This window comes from Phodopus roborovskii, unplaced genomic scaffold (genome assembly GCF_943737965.1).
Source record: "Phodopus roborovskii unplaced genomic scaffold, PHOROB, whole genome shotgun sequence".
Lineage (NCBI taxonomy): Eukaryota > Metazoa > Chordata > Mammalia > Rodentia > Cricetidae > Phodopus > Phodopus roborovskii.
Window position 1 is genome coordinate 34,694,985 of NW_026125052.1, and position 18,233 is coordinate 34,713,217.

Here is an 18,233-nt window from a genome sequence, read left to right on the forward strand (position 1 = left end):
GCTGCCTTGTCTGCCCTCCTCCCCATGTTTTAGAAGGTCCCTCTGGACCCCCAGCTGCAGAAGCACAGAATGGCTTTGTGCACTATTAGAAATACTCCAGGAGAGGATGCTGGAGTAATAAATTTCTCCATTGTGAAAATGCAACATTTTTTTTTGTTTTATAGAAGAGGTGTTTTTAAACAAGAAGGAGAAAGGGTTTTAAAAAACAAGTTAGTTTCTAATGAAAACAACTAGTATTTTGGATAATATTCTTACTTGAACATTTTGTCTGGCTCTTCTTTTCTTATTTTATTTATTTTGGTGTTTGTTTTTTGAGAGAGGTTTTCTCTGTATTGCCCTTGCTGTCCTGGAACTTACTCTGTAGACCAAGCTAGCCTCGAACTCACAGAGACTTGCCTCTGCCTCCTGAGTGCCAAGTGCTGATATTAAAGGCTTGTGCCACCATGCCTGGCTTATGTTTGAATCTTTGTTGTTTAATTTTTAAAATGTCTTTGTTTTTATTTTATGGTATTGGTGTTTTGCCTGCATGTATGTCTGTATGAGGGTGTTGGTTCTGGAGTTATAGACAGTTGAACCCAAGTCCTGCAAGAGTAGCCAATGCTCTTAACTGCCCAACCATCTCCAGCTGCACTTACGTTTGGTTTTTAAAGCAATTTATAGCATCTTAAGTAATGACTATATTTAAGTCAGCCTTCATGCTTCTGGTTTTATCTATAAATGAGTCTTTTGAATTTACTAATTTGATTTAAGCGAACACCCACCTGTCACACAGGCATACGTTGCCATTTCTGTCATTCAGAGGGAGTGTGGAGCATCCTATCAAGTTGTTACCTTTCTTATCCCAGGAGCAGTGGCACAGGAAGATGTAAGGACTCTTCCTGAGACCTCAGCTTAATTGAGAGGTCCTTTTTTCCCTTGAATAGGTTTGGAGTATGTGTGGGTTCTCTGCATTGTAGCCGCTTTGAAGGGTAGTACTTTTTGCTGTAGTTGACCATTTGACAAAGATTGTATGCCTTGTACAGTGAAAGCTGTGGAACTACAAGAAGTAGTTCTAATGTCTTTTCTCAAGACATTAGGCAATGTGGACGTGTTTGTTAGACCTATTCCTGGGGCACCCAGAGACTGAAGGCCAGGGATGCTGGTACAAATTCCACAGTACACAGGACAGACCCCTACAATGAGTGACAGTCCCAGGTGTCAACAATGACAGCTTTATATCACTCTTAGCCTTTCATTTTTAAACCATTTATTTTGTATGTGTGCATGTATGCTGTGGGGGGCACATATGTGGACACATGAGGATACTTAGGGAATTGATTCTCTTCATGTATGTGGGTTCTGAGATTACACTGAGGTATGCACTGAGACATCCTGTTTCCTGTTTGCCCTTACAGATTAGTGTGTGTGTGTGTGATTTGTGGGGAGCCAATATGTGTCATGGTACATGTGTGGAGGTTAGAGTGCCTCAGGTGTCTGTCTGTCTTTGCCTTTTACCTTGAGACTAGTTTTCTTCTTTTACTGCTATATAAGCTAGGTTAGTTGGTTGAGAAGCTCCCAAAGAGTCTATCTGCCTCCCATCTTGAGATTGTGTTATAGACTACGTCTCATTTTATATGAATTCTGGACATCTGCACTCAGGTCTATATCCTTGCCAGCAGGGGCCAGGTGATGCTGGTATACACCTTTAATCCCAGCACTTGGGAGGCAGAGGCAGCTCTGTGAGCCTGGTCTACAGAGTGAGTTTCAGGACAGGTTCTAAAACTAAACAGAAACCCTGTCTTGAAAAACAATCAAACAAACAAAAAAGAAAGAATAAAAAAGTATAAAATTTACTTCTAAATTGACTTTCAGAATCATTCCCATTGTATTTTAAAAATCACAATAACTGTAGACACACTTGTAAGGAGTAAGGTTTTTCCATCTGCAGCTGGTCTGGTCCCGCCGCCGTGCCTGCCCCAATTAATGCACAGAGACTCTGTATTTGATATGATGCTGTTGGTCAGTTACTTGTTTCTTATCGGCTAGCTCTGTCTTACGTATTAACCCATTTCTGTTAATCTAATATTTCCACATGGTCTTACCGGAGAGCCGGCTGGCGTTCAGCTCTCTCCAGACTCTCCATCTTGACCCTCCTTACTACTTCCTCTTTCCTCCTTGTCTCCTAGACCCTCCTATCTTCCTTTCCTATTGGCCAACAGTGCCTTACTCATTAACCAGTATGAGAAACATATACAGAATGACATCTCCCATCACACACTCCCTTTACTGTGAACACCTTTGAGATCTTAGTTCTCTTCCAGGCTGGATGTGCCTGTAACCTAGGAGAGAGACTTCTTGGTTTTACCCCTACAACAGTGTCTAACTTTTGCCTGTAACAGAAGCTGCTCTGGGCTCATTAGGTCCTCCCACCTCTGACACTTGTGGTGGGCCTTGTGGTAGAGGTAGCACCTTGGCTCTAGAGCTGAGAATTGAGTTCAGATGATCCCTTGCTAATGATTCTAAGGCTGGATGAATCTTTGGGGGGGGGCAGGGTCAGATTTTTTTTTTTTTTTTGGTAGAAAAATCTGAAAAGACTCCAGGGTCGGTTGAGTTAAACATTTGTAAGATTGTGTTGAAGCCTCAAAAGGTGGTTCCACAGTAGCTTGAAAAAAATACTGTAGTTCTGAAAGAAACTAAAATCCCAAACTCCAAGTCACTGGGTTTCTGTGCTGCTGTTACCCCACTAGAACCCTGACACTTTCGACAAAGCATCCCTTTTCTAGCCATGGAGTGTCCAGGCCCTGTGTGCAGCCACCAACCAGTTCTCAGGGTGTAACGCCCTGCTATGCTCTGATTGGGCACAGAAGCTCTGTCCCAAGGTGGTGGTGGCCTTGGTTCTTCTAGACATTTGTATTGACTTTAGTTTGACATAGTCTTCTGGACACATTTATGGTTAATGAGGGTTAGGTCAACACTAGTTGGGGTTTTGTTTTGGTTTACTTTGCTTTTTTTGAGACAGGGTTTTACTCTGTAGCCCTGGCTGTCTTGGTATAAGCTCTGTGGACCAGGCTGGCCTCTAGCTCACAGAGATCTGCCTGCTTCTGCCTCCCAAGTGCTGGAATTAAAGGTGTGTGCCACCACTGCCCAGCTGTTTTGTTTTATTTTTTTGTTTTTAACCTGAGTTCTACTGTTGCCACTCTAGTTTACTGGAGGGAGGGTAGACTGGTTAGATGTGCATTGAGTCACTGGTCATATATTATTTATGATTTATTAATGCTCGAGGATTCAAGAAAGCAAAGTCAGCCTCAAGCTATAGAGATCAGGCAGATCTCACGATTAAGATAATGTGGTTAAATAAGGATCAGGATAAACAAATAGGCCGAATAGATGTTTATTCAGGGAGAAATAACTTACAACCTAGACAGATGAACACCAGGAAATTCAACCCGATCCTCTCCTGTCCGAGTCACGCCAGAAAAAGAGCGCCTTTTCTGGCCCCCTCCAACCTCCTTCCACAGGTCACTCCGCCCATGGCTCCACCCCCAATGGGCGTGGTCAGTGCCACAGAACTATCTCACTACATTAAGTAGACAGATTTATGTAGTTCAAGGCCACCATGGGCTACAAAAAGGTGAAAAGTAACAGAGCCCATGCCTTTGATCTCAGCACCTGGGGTCACACACTTTTAATCCCAATATTAGGGACATATATAAGACAGGAGCAAGGTCTCACAGCTGGCATTCAGTCTCAGGATTCTCCAGGCACGCCGAGGAGAACATAGCAGTCTGGAATTACAGTCTGAGGTTTGGTAGAGCCAGGATTGCCTTTCAGCCTGAGCTAGAGGTGAGAGCTAGTGGCCAGCTGCTTTGCTTTTCTGATCTTCAGCTTGAACCCCAATATCTGTCTCTGGGTCTTTTATTTTGTGTTATAATCACCATAACTATACTAAGTGATAGTTATCCAAGATACTGAGATTCACTCAGCTGCACTAGCACAACTCATCTGGTTTTCTCTTAAACAGAATATAAATAGGTTTGCTAGAGCAGTTAGAAGAATTGTAAAAATGAAGTGCGCTGTCATTTCTAAGCTGTTAGAGGGGCCATATTCATGGCCATCAGAGCTTGGTGCAGAAATGGAGTGACTTAAACGTTAGCTGTGCATTCTGACTTTTTTTTTTTTTTTTTGAAACAAGGGTTTCTCTGTGTAACAGTCCTGGCTGTCCTGGAACTCTCTTTGTATACCAGGATGGCCTTGAACTCACAGAAATCAGCCTGCCTCTGCCTCTCGAGTGCTGGGATTAAAGTCATCTGGCCCCATTCTGGCTTTTTAATGAGTCTTTGTCTGCTGTGCCCCCTGCCCTACTGGAGGATATCTTAAATATACCTAAATAACCACTCAGGTCCTAAGCATGTATTCTGTGGATCTGGATGACACCTTCACGTTCTCTTCTTCCTGGAGTTGTGACTTTTGATCTCCCCTAGGTCAAGGGACTTAATTGGACTCAGGTGTTTGCTAGTGGGGAGGGTATGTATACAATGCTATATATAGGTCAGAGGACACACACACACAATATAGGTCAGAGGATAATCCATAGGAATTCGTTCTGTCTACTATGTGAGTCCCAGAGATAGAACTCAGGTTGGCAGCCCATGCCTTTGCCTGTTGAGCCATCTCACTGACCTGTGATGTAGGCTTTTTGTTTCATTTTATTTTTGGTTTCTCTCTGTAGCCCTGTCTGTCCTGGGACTCGCTCTGTAGATCAGGCTGGCTTCTAATTCAGAGATCGGCCTGCCTCTGCCTCCTAAATGCTGCTGGGATTAAAGTGTGCACTATCAGCCCCATCAGTGTAAGCTTTTAAAACTTGACTTTTGGGGGATGGAGAGATGGCTTAGCAGTTACTGGCTGCTCTTACATATCTGGATTTGGTTCCTAGCATCCATACACACATTGTACATGCACACAAACTAAAAAATAAGAATAAATTTTAGGGCCATATGTGGTGGTGCACACCTTTAATTCCAGAATTTGATAGGTAGAGGCAGGTGGAGATCTTTGTGAGTTTACAGGCCAAACAGTGAGACCCTTTTGAAAAACAAATCTTAAAACAGAACGACAAAACTTGGAAGGTGGCTAGAGCAGATGTACACAGCAAATTTGAAGACTGCCTTGAGCTGCTATTGATAAGTACTCAAAGTTAGAAAACATTACTTGGAAAGGTGACTGCATTGTAAGTGGTTGTAGAAGTTTCTTTAGCTTGCACAGGTCAGACACTGAGTGAAGGGCTATCAGCTGACCTGTGATTAAGATTATAGGTTCGTTTATTTCTAAGAGGTTCAGATACTTGTCAGACTGAGTTGGCAAGATGCTGGTATTCCCAGTCTGTCTGTTGTTGCACTCTCTTGTGCTCACTTGTTTTGTACTTCCTGGGACCCAGGCAAATCTGTACCACTGTTACACTCCCAGCCCCGTCCAGCTGACAGTCTTTTAAATGATCAAATTGTATTTGAAAATACTATGTGTAATACTTACTATAAAGAACTTTGAAAAAATCCCTGCAGTAGATGGGGAAGGTAGAGGTGCCAAAGCTCAAGGAAACACTGACCTAGGTCACTCTGGGTAGAAAGAAAAGTTTGCTGGAGAGATGACTCTTAACCAAGAGCACTCACTGACTGCTCTTGCAGATGTCCTGAGTTCAATCCCATCAACTACATGGTGGCTCACAACCATCTGTAGTGGAATCTGATGCCCTCTTCTGGCATAAAGGCATACATGCAGTTAGTTAGAGCACTCATACATACAATAAATAATAAAAAAATTTTTTTTAAGGAAAAAAAAGAAAAGTTTATTTGGGGGAACAAACTCCTAGGTTATCCCAGAGGGTAGACTATAGCAACTTGTGGGAAAAGTCTTGCCAGTTTTATGGGGAAAGGTGTGCATGTGGGCATCCTTGAGCCAGAAAACCTGGGGACTAGTGTGGGGGTTTTGATCTTTTGTAGGCTTGTTTGGATTAATCTTGAACTAGATGCCCTTTGCTAGAGACAGTTGTCTGTTGGAGGCAGATAAGGGAAGTAATAGCTTGCCCAACAATGGGAACTCACTTCATGAGATTGCTGAGGGATGCATAATTTATGTTTTTGCTTACCCGATAGCAATTCTGTTTACCCTGTAAGAATCCAGCCTCAGTTTAGGCCAGACTATTATTTTGGACTTTGTCAGTGGCACTGACGTTTTTGGAACTTGCTTTGGACCTAACTGATTGGAATTTGGTTTTAAATAGTAGAAGCCCTGTTGGAGATAAAATATTGTGTTCTGCCTGTGTCAGCATTCATTATTTGTTTTGGGTTTTTGAGACAGGATCTCCTACTGTAGCCTACCTAGGCTGACCTCAAACTGTTACCAGTCCTCATCAGCCTCTGGAGTACTGGGATTACAAGTGCATGGTACCACACCCAGTATTTACTGTTAACATCAGTTGTGATCTGCTGTACATTAATTTCTGTCTGTTGGTCATGATGTGAATTACGTTGTGTGAACATACACAGAGGCTTTGATTCTTATCCATATGGTGACTAACAACCTGGAACTGAAGTTTTAAGGGATCTGACCCTGAATGAACATAGTACAGGCAAGCAATATATTCACACATGCAGTCAATTTTTCTGTGTCCCAGCAGCTGCTTCATAATAACCACGCAGAGCCTTAATAGTAATCATAAATGCTCAGCCAATAGCTCAGGCTTGTTACTGACTAGCTCTTACACCTTAACCCATTTCTTTTCTTTGTGTGTGTGTGTGTGTGGGGGGGTGTTCTGAAACGGTTTCTCTGTAGCTTTGGAGGCTGTCCTAGAATTCCATGCTGGCCTCTAACTCAGAGACCCACCTGCCTCTGCCTCCCAAGTTCTGGGATTAAAGGCATTCGCCACATCCGTCCAGCAACTTAACCCATTTCTATTAATCTATGTGCTTCCTCAAGGCTTGTGGCTTTTATCTCTACCCCATTTTGTATGTCCAACTTGTTTGCCCTCTGGCTGGTGACTCCTGACTCTGCCCTTCCTCATTCCATCTTTCTCAGTTTGGCTTTCCCGCCTGACTTCGTCTTGTTCAGCTATTGGCCAATCAGCTTATTTATTAAACTAATAATAGCGACACATATTCATTCACACACTGTATAGGATTATTCCACAGCATATACATATAGAGTGGAAATTAAAATAAATATTTTAAAAAATAGATTCTTTAGAATCCTCATAGCCTGGATAGATTTTGCTCTTTCTAAAAGAAAGTGTTTTAGATTTATTTACTTTATGTGTATGAATATTTGCTTGCATGTGTGTCTGTGAGCCGTACATACCATGTGGGTACTGGAAACAGAATTCAAGTCTGCAAGAGCAGCAGTCGAGATGAACCATGAGCCATCTCTCTCCAGCTGTGGGTGGTTTGTATTTTTGTTTGTTGTTGTTTTTTTGAGACAGAGTTTCTCTGGGTAGCCCTGGCTGTTGTGGAACTCTGTAAACCAGGCTGGCCTGGAACTTGGAGATCTACCTCCCTCTGCCTCCCAAGAGCTGGGATTAAGGTTGTTCGCCATCACTGCCCAGCTGGTTTGGGGTTTTCAGTTGTGTTTCCTCTTCAGCCTATTTACTGGCTGGGAAACTGCTCTGTTTATGGTAAAATATTTACTATAAGTTGGCATTTATTACTTTTCTGCTACAATGATAAAATACCATGACCAAGGCAGTTTGTAGAAGAAAGGGTTTATTTGGACTTACGAGTTCCAGAGGGATAATGACAGTCCATCATTACAGGTGTGGTGGAGGAGCATGGCAGTTGGTGCAGAGAGAGAGGCAGAGAGCGTGAGCGAGTGTGCACACGACATTGTTTCAATTGATTATATTAAATGTAGTTTTCTCCCTCATTTCATTCCCAAGGAGAGTTTGAAGAAATCGTAAAGGAGGAACATGTACAGTCTTCATCTGCATTTCTAGCTAAGTTAGAGTAAATGATTATGTGAGCAGATTGGGGTTTTCTGTTTGAATCTTATGTTTTTCCTATGATAAGAAATTAAGACCTGTTTTTAAAAATGTGTTTGGTGTCTGGTGGGATTATAAGAAATGAAATCAATTTGGGCCAGCAGAATGGCTCATTGGATAGAGCTGGTTACCACCAAGCCTGAGCATCTGGCTTACTGTGTTCCATTTGCCATCATACTTGTAGATTTTTCTGAACTAAGCAAAATGGCTCCTCCTCTGTAGAATCTGTTCATGATGCTAAAGCTGGCATGTAGTAGGAACGGTTGAATCTAATAGGACTAAGGAAAATTAAGTGTCATTTCCTGGTGTCAAGTTAATACATAAAAGGATAACTGATAAACTCCCTTTTAGAATGAAAACAGTTTTTTTGTGTGATACTATTCAGAAGGGATTGAACCTAGGTCCTCACAGATCTCAGGCAAACATTCTGCCAACTGAGCCTTTTTAGCCTAGAATGGAATTGTTTTGTTTTTCAAGACATTTTTCTTTGTGTAGCACTGGTTGTCCTGGAACTTACTCTGTAGACCAGGCTGGCCTCAAACTCACATTTCCTTCTGCCTTCGCCTCCCGAGTGCTGGCACTAAAGGCGTGCACCATTATGCTTGGCTCAAAATGTCTTTTTATTTATTTAATGTTTTTTGAGCAGTAACAGGTTCAGTGTGCTAAGGGTAAAGAGTTTTTTTTTTTTTTTTTAATACTCTTTGCCCAGTGACTAAGGATCATAAAAAGTATGAATCAAGGTTTTGCTTAATCCACTGGGCAGCAGCTGAGCACTTTTGTCTAGAGGTATGTACACTTCTGCTCCTGGCAGCCATGTTGGGCTCTGAGACATGATGGCCAACAGAGGGCAGGAGTTACCAGCTTGCTTCTTTGCTTGCTTCTCTGAATAAGTTTGAGTCTGTTGTGAGCATGAACAAAGGTTCTGGTGAGTATGCTGGGAGCATTTATTGCCTATCGATAACAATGGAAATACCAATTAGTGTGTAGGACAGCAGCTTAGTGGACTTATTCCTTTTTGTATAATCATCTAATTTGCCTCTAATAAATCAGGATATTGTAGAGAAATTCAAGTGGTACTGTGTTAGATACAATACTTGTAGGGGTCCTGCTGGAAGCCTACAGGTCTGGTGAACTTAAGAAAGGTGGACACTGTGTGGGCTATATGTGATTCCACACCTCCTGCTCCTTGTGATCCAGACTGTTAGACTTCTGAGGAAAAACACGAGGATATTTTTTCTCACTAAGTGCGACAATTGAAGGCTATAATTAACTCCTCCAGTGCAGGTCAGAATGGGCTGCCAGGGGATCTGAGGCTAGATTTCAGGACCTTTGCTTTTAGTACTTGGACAAGGCATTACAGGCCTGTATAAAATACAATGACAGCTCACCTGGGAAGGACAGGAAGAATAACATGCTAAGGGAGGCATGTTCTTGCAGCCCTGCTGTTTCTTCCAGGGTTTCTCCTAGTCCTAGTCTTTCATCCTACCTACCCACATCTCTAAATGCACAGAACTACTTACCTATCCCTTCCTTCTCTCTTGAGCATTTCTCTAATCCCTGCTGAGTCACCAAGAGATAGTTATGATTTCTATCATTGTCATTACCTCTTTACTGTAATCCAAATGCAGAAGTATCCTGACTCAGGCAAACCTTAATGAAAGCCACTTTTGTGGCTTATCGAAGTTAGGATGCTTATCATCAGTATCCATCTTCATTGTTACCTCCTCCCACACTGTGCCCCCTCCTCAGCTCTGGAATCAACTATTCTGAATTCTAAACCATAGATTAGGTATCTTTGCTTTTGAATGTATATGGAATAAAGAACGGCCCCTGAGGTGAAGGAATTTGAATGGTGTGTTTATGAAATTAGTCCATGTCTATAGCATAATTATAGTTCATTTCATTTCTGTAAGGCCTTTGTTTATTTTGAGACAGGGTTTCTCTGTGTAGTCTTGGCTGTCCTGGAACTTCGCTCTATAGACCAGGCAGGCTTTGAACTCACAGAGATCTCTCTGCCTCTGCCTCTGCCTTCCAAGTGCTGTGATTAAAGGTGTGCACCACCACTGCCCGACCTCATTTCTGGTAGTCCTGCCTCAGCTTTCCAGTATTGAGATTACAAGTGTGTGAAACTATGCAGCTATGCCTGACTGGTTTTGTTCCTTTGAAACGGGGTTTCACTATGTAGCCAAGGCTGGTGTGGAATTCTCAGTGACCCTCCTTCCTGCCTCAGCCTCCAAGAAAGAATTATTTTGCTTCTTTTGGGACAGGGTCTAACTGTGTAGCTTTGGCTGGCCTGAAACTTGCTATGTAGACCATGCTCACCTGGTATTCACAGATATCCATCTGCCTTCTGTGTGCTAGTATCAAAAGAATACACTACCACACCCAGATAAAGGATGTTTTTTATTTTAATGTGTAGGAGCGAGTGTCTTGCCTGCATGTATGCCTGTGCACATGTGTGTGTGGTACCCATGGAGGTCAGAAGATAGCATCAAGTCGCCTGGAATTGGAGTTAGATAGTTTGTGAGGTGCTATGTGGGTTTTGGGAACTGAGCCCAGGTCCTCTACAAGAGCAGTAAGTCCTCTTAACCTTTGAGCCATCTCTCCAGTCCCCAAAAGAATGTTTTTAAAATAGAAATTTGTTGTTGTTTTGTTGGATGTTTGTTTGAAACAGGGTCTCTATGTAGTCCTTGCATTTGCTGTGTAGACCAGGCTGGCCTCAAACTCACAGAGAAAACTCTAGTGTGTATTTCTTGGTGGACTCATGTATGTTCCTGCTGGAATTGCTGCTTAGCTTCCTGTTTCCTGGCTGGGGGTTGGTGCATGCATTTCCCTGTTGTGGTTATATTGCCATTTTGGAGAGGGAGAAGGTGCTGGAAAGTGTAGCTCAGAGTGTTTTGCTCTACCAGCCTTGATATTCCTTCTTCTCTTCCTTTCTGGCACTTCAGCTGCTGGTATTGTGGTTTAAGTTTGCATTTCCCTGCTGGCTGATAACTTTGAAGATCTTTTCATGTGCTTATTAGCAATTCCACTGGCATTTTTGAGTGCAGACATGATGTGAATGAAGTGTTGGGAATGAGGCATGTCTAGGTGGGCTTGTGGTAATTGTCACCACAGGTGCCTGAATGTGATGGAGGACAATCTTGTTATCAAGAGTCCTGATAATGAAATACTTTACCCAAAGGCAAACATAAAAAATCTTTACTGCTTTGTAATTCAACTTAGTGATGAGGAAAAAACACTCCCTGGGCATTATACTCATTTTGCTTCGACCCTTACAGGTAAAACAGAAGTAACACTTTGTCCTGTGTGTCACTTCAGAGTTAATGTGTGTACACCCTAAAATTCAGGGTTGGGGGAAAAGGACACTATTGTGTTTTGTTTGTTGTTTTTAAAATAATTATTGTTGTGTGTCTGTGAGTATGCATATTTTTCACTGACCATGTGTGGGGGTCAAAGGACAATTTTCAGGAGTTTGTACTTTACTTCCACCCTGGCTTATGGGTCCCAAATTTAGGTGATCAGGCCCACGTGGCAGGCACTTTTACCCGCTAAACTGTCCTGACTTGGTTGGTTGCATACTTTATATAGACCAGAACAAACCTATTTTGAGGGAGCCTTTCCTTAAAAGAGTTTGGTTGATGCTCTTACCTCCTGGTAGTGTCCATCCCAGTCTGGAGAACAGAGCATCTCGACTTTACCCTCCGAATTACAGGCATCATCTTCCTGTGTGAGCCTGGGCAGTCCCTGCTGTGTTTTCCTAGATCATGTGTAGTATTTTCAGGATTTCATCAAATGCAATCAGGTGGAACAAACTCATGTTGACTTGCTTTGAATGATGTTTTTGAGATACATCTGTGTTACTTGCATGCATGGTTTTCCTTTGCACTCAGTGAGTGGCATTCTGTTGCATGGGAGAACTGTTTGTGGGTCATTCTCCTTTTGCTCGATGATATCTGCATCATGAGCTCCCATTTGCCCCTCTTGCTCCTCTTGTTGCCTTTTTTGTTTCTTCTCTTTTCTTAACTAGGTTGGAGCTAGAGCCTCATGTATGCTAGACACACACTATCACTGAACTAGATCCTGGTCTCTGCTTTCTGAGTAGCTGGCATTACAGGCCTGTACCATCATTGGGCCAGCGTTTCCAACAGCAGATTGTCAGACAGAACAGTGGGTATAGAGCTCTTTTCAGAGTCTTTGGGGACAAAATTGTTGACAAAATTGGTTGTGTGAAGAAACTCAGAAATGCAGATGAGCCACTCAAACTGCTCATCACAAACCACTGGAACATGCACCAGGGCATGTTCACTGGTGGTGTGTACAGAAGCAAGTCCACCTGAGGAAATAAACTGCCCACTAATGTATGTTTGTTTGTTTCTTTCTTTCGGTGTGTGTGTGGATGCTTTAAGGGCCACTAACATTACCAAGTTTCAATGTTTATTTAATTCCTAAGAGGGCACTGATATAATTGACAGTAAAAGTATTCATGGGCTCTTTGGAAATTTTCCTTTTCTTCTTTCCTTCAAACTCCTTTAGCCTAGAAAGAAGAATTTTTCTTTTCAAAAATTTACCCATTTTGGGTTTTTTGATAGAGGGCTGGCGTAGCTAAGGCTGACGTTGGTCCTCCTGCTTCCATGCCTGAAGTACTGGGATTGCAGGTGTGTACCATGACATCAGCTTCAGAATTGAAATTTAAGAAAGTGTTTTAAGGTAAAAAGCATTGGCCACTCTTGCAGAGAACCAGATTCAATTCCCACATGGTGGCCTGCAACTATGTATCTCTAGTTCTAGGTGATCTGATGCCCATGGGTACCAGGCACCATCCAGTATACAGACATACATCAGGCAGAACATCCATTCCTATAAAAAAAGAGAGATTTAATACAGATATAATCACAGGCATTAGAACCAGGGGAGAAAGCCGTAGTTCCACATTTTAACCCCAGTGTTCAGAGGCTAGGACAAAGGCATGAAAATCTCTGTTAGTTGTCTACATGGAGTTCCAGGACAGCTGGGCTGCATGGTGAGAAAAAGGGGGATTGGGGAGGGTTTGCTGGGATGTGTCTGTTTTACAGGAATCTGCACTCATGAGACCCCAAGATCATGGGTGTCAGTATGAGAGAGGTAAGGGAGAAGGATTTGGTCTTAAACTTGAACGTGCCGTGGGAAATAGTTACCATTGGAGTTGTTTGAGGAAGTTCCAGGGACAGGCAATGGTTTCCCAGAGAGCATGGACATTTGTGCCTTTACTGTAGGGGAGATGGTTTAGTTGCAAGAAATCTGTTGGAAGTGCTCTGTTTTGTTTTGTTTTGTTTGTTTTTCAAAACAGGGTTTCTCTGCATAGCCCTGGCTGTCCTAGTACTGGCTCTGTAGACTACAGTGGCCTCAAACTCATAGAAATCCACCTGCCTCTGCCTCCTGAGTGCTGGGATTAAAGGCATGCACCACAACCACCACCACCCAGTGGAAGTAATGTTTTGAAAAACAGTTTAATAAATCAGTTGAACTTGTCTTTTTATAAAGAGACATCTGTAACCTTAAACTGTTTTTCTACTTAGAGACTATTTGAATATGATTGATTTTCATGGGGCTGTATGTTGGTGTGAAGGTCTGGTTTGTATCTAAAATAGATGTTGGTGAAGCCTTAGGTATGTCAGCTCAATGCTCCAGGCTGGCCTCAAACTCACAGAGATCCACCCGCCTCTGCCTCCCAAGTGCTGGGGCTAAAGGCGTGCGCTACCACTGCCCAGCACTTTTTATTTTCTTATACTGGTCTAAGTACTATCTCTGTGTGTCTCTCTGTCTGTCTGTCTCTCTCATGCTCTGCTCCTCTCTTCTGTCTATTTGGGATGAAGGGCAGGTCTCATGTAGCCCAGGTTGCTCTTGAACTTTCTGTTTAGCTAGAGTTGGTCTTGAATCCTCCCAAGTGCTGGTTCACAGGTGTGTGCCATTATACTTGACTAGTATCATAGGAAATAATTTACTTGTGGTTTGGCTCATGAAATGACTTGAATTTTGAAGTGGGAAGGGCCTACACCTTCACCTGCAGTTCCTGTGGGGAAGCTCAGGCTTCTGGTGAATATCAGCCATAAACTGACCATAAGTCTTTGTTTTATAGGTGCACTTTCAGGTTTCCGAGCACAAATATCAAGATCACATTCACAGCCCTATCCAGTGAGAAAAGAGAAAAGCAAGAAGCACCAGAGTCGCCAGTTAAGCCTGTGCAGCCACACATCTCACCCCTGACCATCAACATTCCAGACACCATGGCCCACCTCATCAGCCCCCTTCCCTCTCCCACGGGAACTATCAGGTATAGTAGTGGCTGAAGGAGACACATTCACCGGTCTTTTAGTCACATAGGTGTACCCCAAATGATCCTATCTGTTTTCACTGCAGCTGGCTGTCAGGAGTTTGCTCAAAGTTTCTGTGTTATGAATTGTAATTCTCACATGTTGGAGGTGTGGGATTCCTGTTTGTTTGTATCCCTTTGGGTTTGTTTTACCAGGGCCATTTCTGTGGCCTTGGAATTGGAATTGCCCTTTGGAGTCTGGTGAGCACACCAGTGGTTACATAACTGAAGGCGATTGCACTCTAACCAAGTCTCCTGAGTTAATCCAGAGATATGGGCTAGGGTCCCATGATCCCCTCCCCCATCCGTAACTGATGGTTAAGAGGGCTTGCCCTGTGCAGGCCCAGTATGAGTTTATGAGGTGACATTGATTGTGTCGTGCTTAGAGGTTGAGATTTCACTGCCCTTGGCTCTGTCTCCCAGCTTATTTGCTGAGCCTTAGAGGGAATAGTAAAAAAGGCTTATTTCTGACTAAGCTGTCTTCTATGAGTTCCTCCATTTGCTGGTGGCAGAGAAGAGCATTGAGGGAAACTGGGGGCAGTATGGGGTGGAGCTGGGGTGTTTGGGATCTCTAACCTTGATGACTAAGTTTGGAGTGCTTACCCCTCCCTCCCTCCCTCCCACCCTCCCTCTCTCCCTCCCTTTTCTGAAACTCACAGAGATTTCCAGCCTAGCCCCTGCTTCTGGATCCCAACTCTAAGTCTAGTCCTGTTTCCATTTTTTAAAATGAATTTATTCATTGTAGAGCTAACAGATTACCTAATTATATTTCTTCTAAAACTTCTCACAGGCTGAGAGTGACTGAGTCTCTGGGTACTAGGCTCAAAGCTGAAATGTAAACTAAGAGGCTGCAGAGATGGCCCAGCCTTTAAGGGCACTTTCTGCTCTTATAGAGGGACCTAGGTTCAGTTCCCGGCACAGCATGGCAGCTCACAAACAACTAAATCCAGTTCCAGGAAATCAAATATCCACTTATGGTCTTTACAGGCACCAGGCATACTTCAAATCCCCTGGAACTGGAATTACAGAATGTTGTGAGCTGCCATATGGGTGCTGGGAATTGAACCTGGGTCCTTTGGACAGCTAGTGCTCTTTAAGCATCGAACCATCTCTCCAGCCTCCCACAAAGAATTCTTAGGAATACATTTGTTTTTTCTTAGGAAATATTGCTTCCCTCCCTCCCTCCCTCCCTCCCTCCCTCCCTCCCTCCCTCCCTCCCTCCCTCCCTCCCTCCCTCCAGGATTTCTTCTTGACCTGGAATTAGCTCTGTAGACCTGGCTGGCCTCGAACTCACCTGCCTCTACCTCTCCCTCCTGAGTGCTGGAATTAAAGGTGTTCATCACCACTGCCCAGCTTCCCCCCCCCCCCCCCCCCCCGTTTAGTGCATATTTACAATTTCAGTACTTCAGAAACCAAGACTGCATGTTTAAGACCACCTTGCAGTACAGAATGAAGGTCTGTCTCAAGAAAAATAAGTGGCACTGGAGAAATGTAACGCCAATTCTAGGAGATCTAATACCCTATCCTGGCCTCCTTTAGGCTCCCACATAGCATACATGCAGGTAACACATTCTAATAAGTAAATAAATCTTAGAAAAAGAAATATTTGTTTTCTATAATCTCAGATCATATTGAAGAACAATACTATGTTTGCTTTAAACTAGACTTTTCTCCCCTCTTTCACAGTGCTGCAAACTCCTGCCCATCCAGTCCCCGGGGAGCAGGATCTTCAGGGTACAAAATGGGCCGTGTGATACCATCTGACCTCAATTTAATGGCTGATAATTCACAGCCAGAAAATGAAAAGGAAGCTTCAGGTGGAGATAGCCCAAAGGTAAACAGTGTACCTGGGCCTGGGGAATATTATGTAGACATTGGTCATCTGTGTGACAAGTCCTTTTTGGAGTACCGTAAGACACTGACCAAAAGCAGCCTGTGGGAGGAAGGGTTTGTCTTATGCTTCTGTGTAAAATGCTTCCATGTAAAGGTCCATCACTGAGGAAAGTCAGGGCAGGAACCTGAAGCAGGAACCAGGAGAGGAGTGTTGCTGATTGGCTTTCTTTGCATGAAGATACAGTCCAGAGTCACCTGCCCAGGTGTGGCATTGCTGCCAGTGGTGGTCCCTTTTCACATCACTAATTAATCAAGAAAATGCACCACAGATATTCCTCTAGGCTACTCTGATAGAAGAAGTTCCATCTTCTTCACTGATCTAGTTTATGTCGAGTGGACAAAAGTTAAGCAGTACACCACATCAGTGAAGTAGGCATCTATATGGGTTTAATTAATTCTGGTGTAACTTCGAATATGCCGTAATTATCAGGGTTTGTAGTGCATTTTCTAAATCCCTCAACACATGTGAGGACCCCAGGGCAACTGTAGGCACAGTGCTGGTCGCTGAATACATGAAAGTGTTAGTAACACAGAAAGGCTGTTGTTGTTGTAGTGTTAAGAAAAAGAACAGTCTGTACATATTGTTACTTCCATTATATTCTTGTAAAATGTGATATGTTCACCAAAGAACACAACAGAGCCTGGAGTGAGTAGGTCATGGCTATGTACCTTGTACACACAGAGGCATTCTTGGGTGGCTGATTGAAACATCACAGTAGAAAGGTGGTGATTATATAGCCAGAACTCATAGTGGTCTTTGTGAGGTAGGAGTTGTAGGCTAAGGGCCATGCAGGAGCTGCTGGGTGCTGTCGTCTCTATTGATGCTCACTTTCCAAAATTTGTTCTACCCATTTGGATATTTTCTATATTAAATTATTTTAAAATAATAATATTTTTATGCTCAGTATGGTGTTATATGCCTTTAATTTTAGTGCTTGGGAGGGAGAGGCAAGAGGATCTCTGAGTTCAAGACCATTCTAGTCTACATAGCAAGTTTCAGGACATTGTTTCTAAAAACACAAAAATAACATTTGAAAGGCCAACAAAATAGCTTAGCAGATAAAGGCACTTGTCACCAAACCTGAAGATCTGAGTTTGATTCCTGAGATCCACATAGTAGACAGAACAAATGGAAACATCCTTAGAGACTAACAAAAAGCCCCTGGAAATACACTGGCTTTGAACAGGGTAGAGGCTTCAAGTTCTTGAGTCAGTGACATGCATGGTGTAAGGACAGCCATCTCAGACTTGGTCAGGTTCTTATTATCCCAGGTTCTTTTCCTGGAACCTAGAAATGTGCTCTTGTGGGTGCTTAGACAGAGCCTTTTGTGCCTAAGTGATAGCAAAATACGGTTAGCCATTTAAAGTGGGCTGTGGGTGTTTTCTGGGTGCTAGTATTGGTTGGATAGTTAAGGTTTTCTATTGGAGAATTGACAAACAAATCTGTACCATCTGCTTAGAGGACAAAGCTGTCTTCCATCAGCTCTGTTCATTTATGCTTCTGATTTTGCCCCCAGCCCTAAGTGCATCTCTAGTGAGATAGTGTTCTTATTTCTTGGTTTTTTTTTTGTTTGTTTTGTTTGTTTTTTCAAGACATGGTTTCTCTGTGGGACCATCCTGGCTATCCTAGAACTCATTTTGTAGACCAGGCTGGCCTCAAAATCATTGAAATTCACCTGCTTCCACCTCCCAAATGCTGGGATTAAATAAAGGTATGCACTACCACCTCCTGGCTAACAATGTTTTATTTTTTTGTTTTTTGTTTTATTTAGTATACAGCTTTCTGCCTGCATATATACACCTTCAGGCCAGAAGAGGGCACCAGGTCTCATTACAGATGGTTGTGGGCCAGCATGTGGTTGCTGGGAATTGAACTCAGGACCTTTGGAAGAGCAGCCAATCAGTCATATTAACCTCTGAGCCATCTTTCCAGTCGGCTTTGATCAGTTTTATTTTTTGTTCCTGTCATTTAAATTTTTTCCT

The 18,233-nt window shown here is 43.0% G+C and overlaps 1 protein-coding gene across 4 annotated transcripts in view; it reads left to right on the plus strand.

Annotated features, from left to right (window-relative positions):
- Positions 1-18,233, plus strand: part of Foxk2 (forkhead box K2) — a 41,750-nt gene that overhangs the window by 7,703 nt on the left and 15,814 nt on the right. For all 4 annotated transcript variants that reach the window (XM_051182616.1, XM_051182625.1, XM_051182608.1 and 1 more), the window contains exons 2-3: positions 14,124-14,318; positions 16,044-16,191. In XM_051182616.1, the coding sequence (XP_051038573.1) occupies positions 14,124-14,318; positions 16,044-16,191 (343 nt within the window). The remainder of the gene's footprint in view (positions 1-14,123; positions 14,319-16,043; positions 16,192-18,233) is intronic.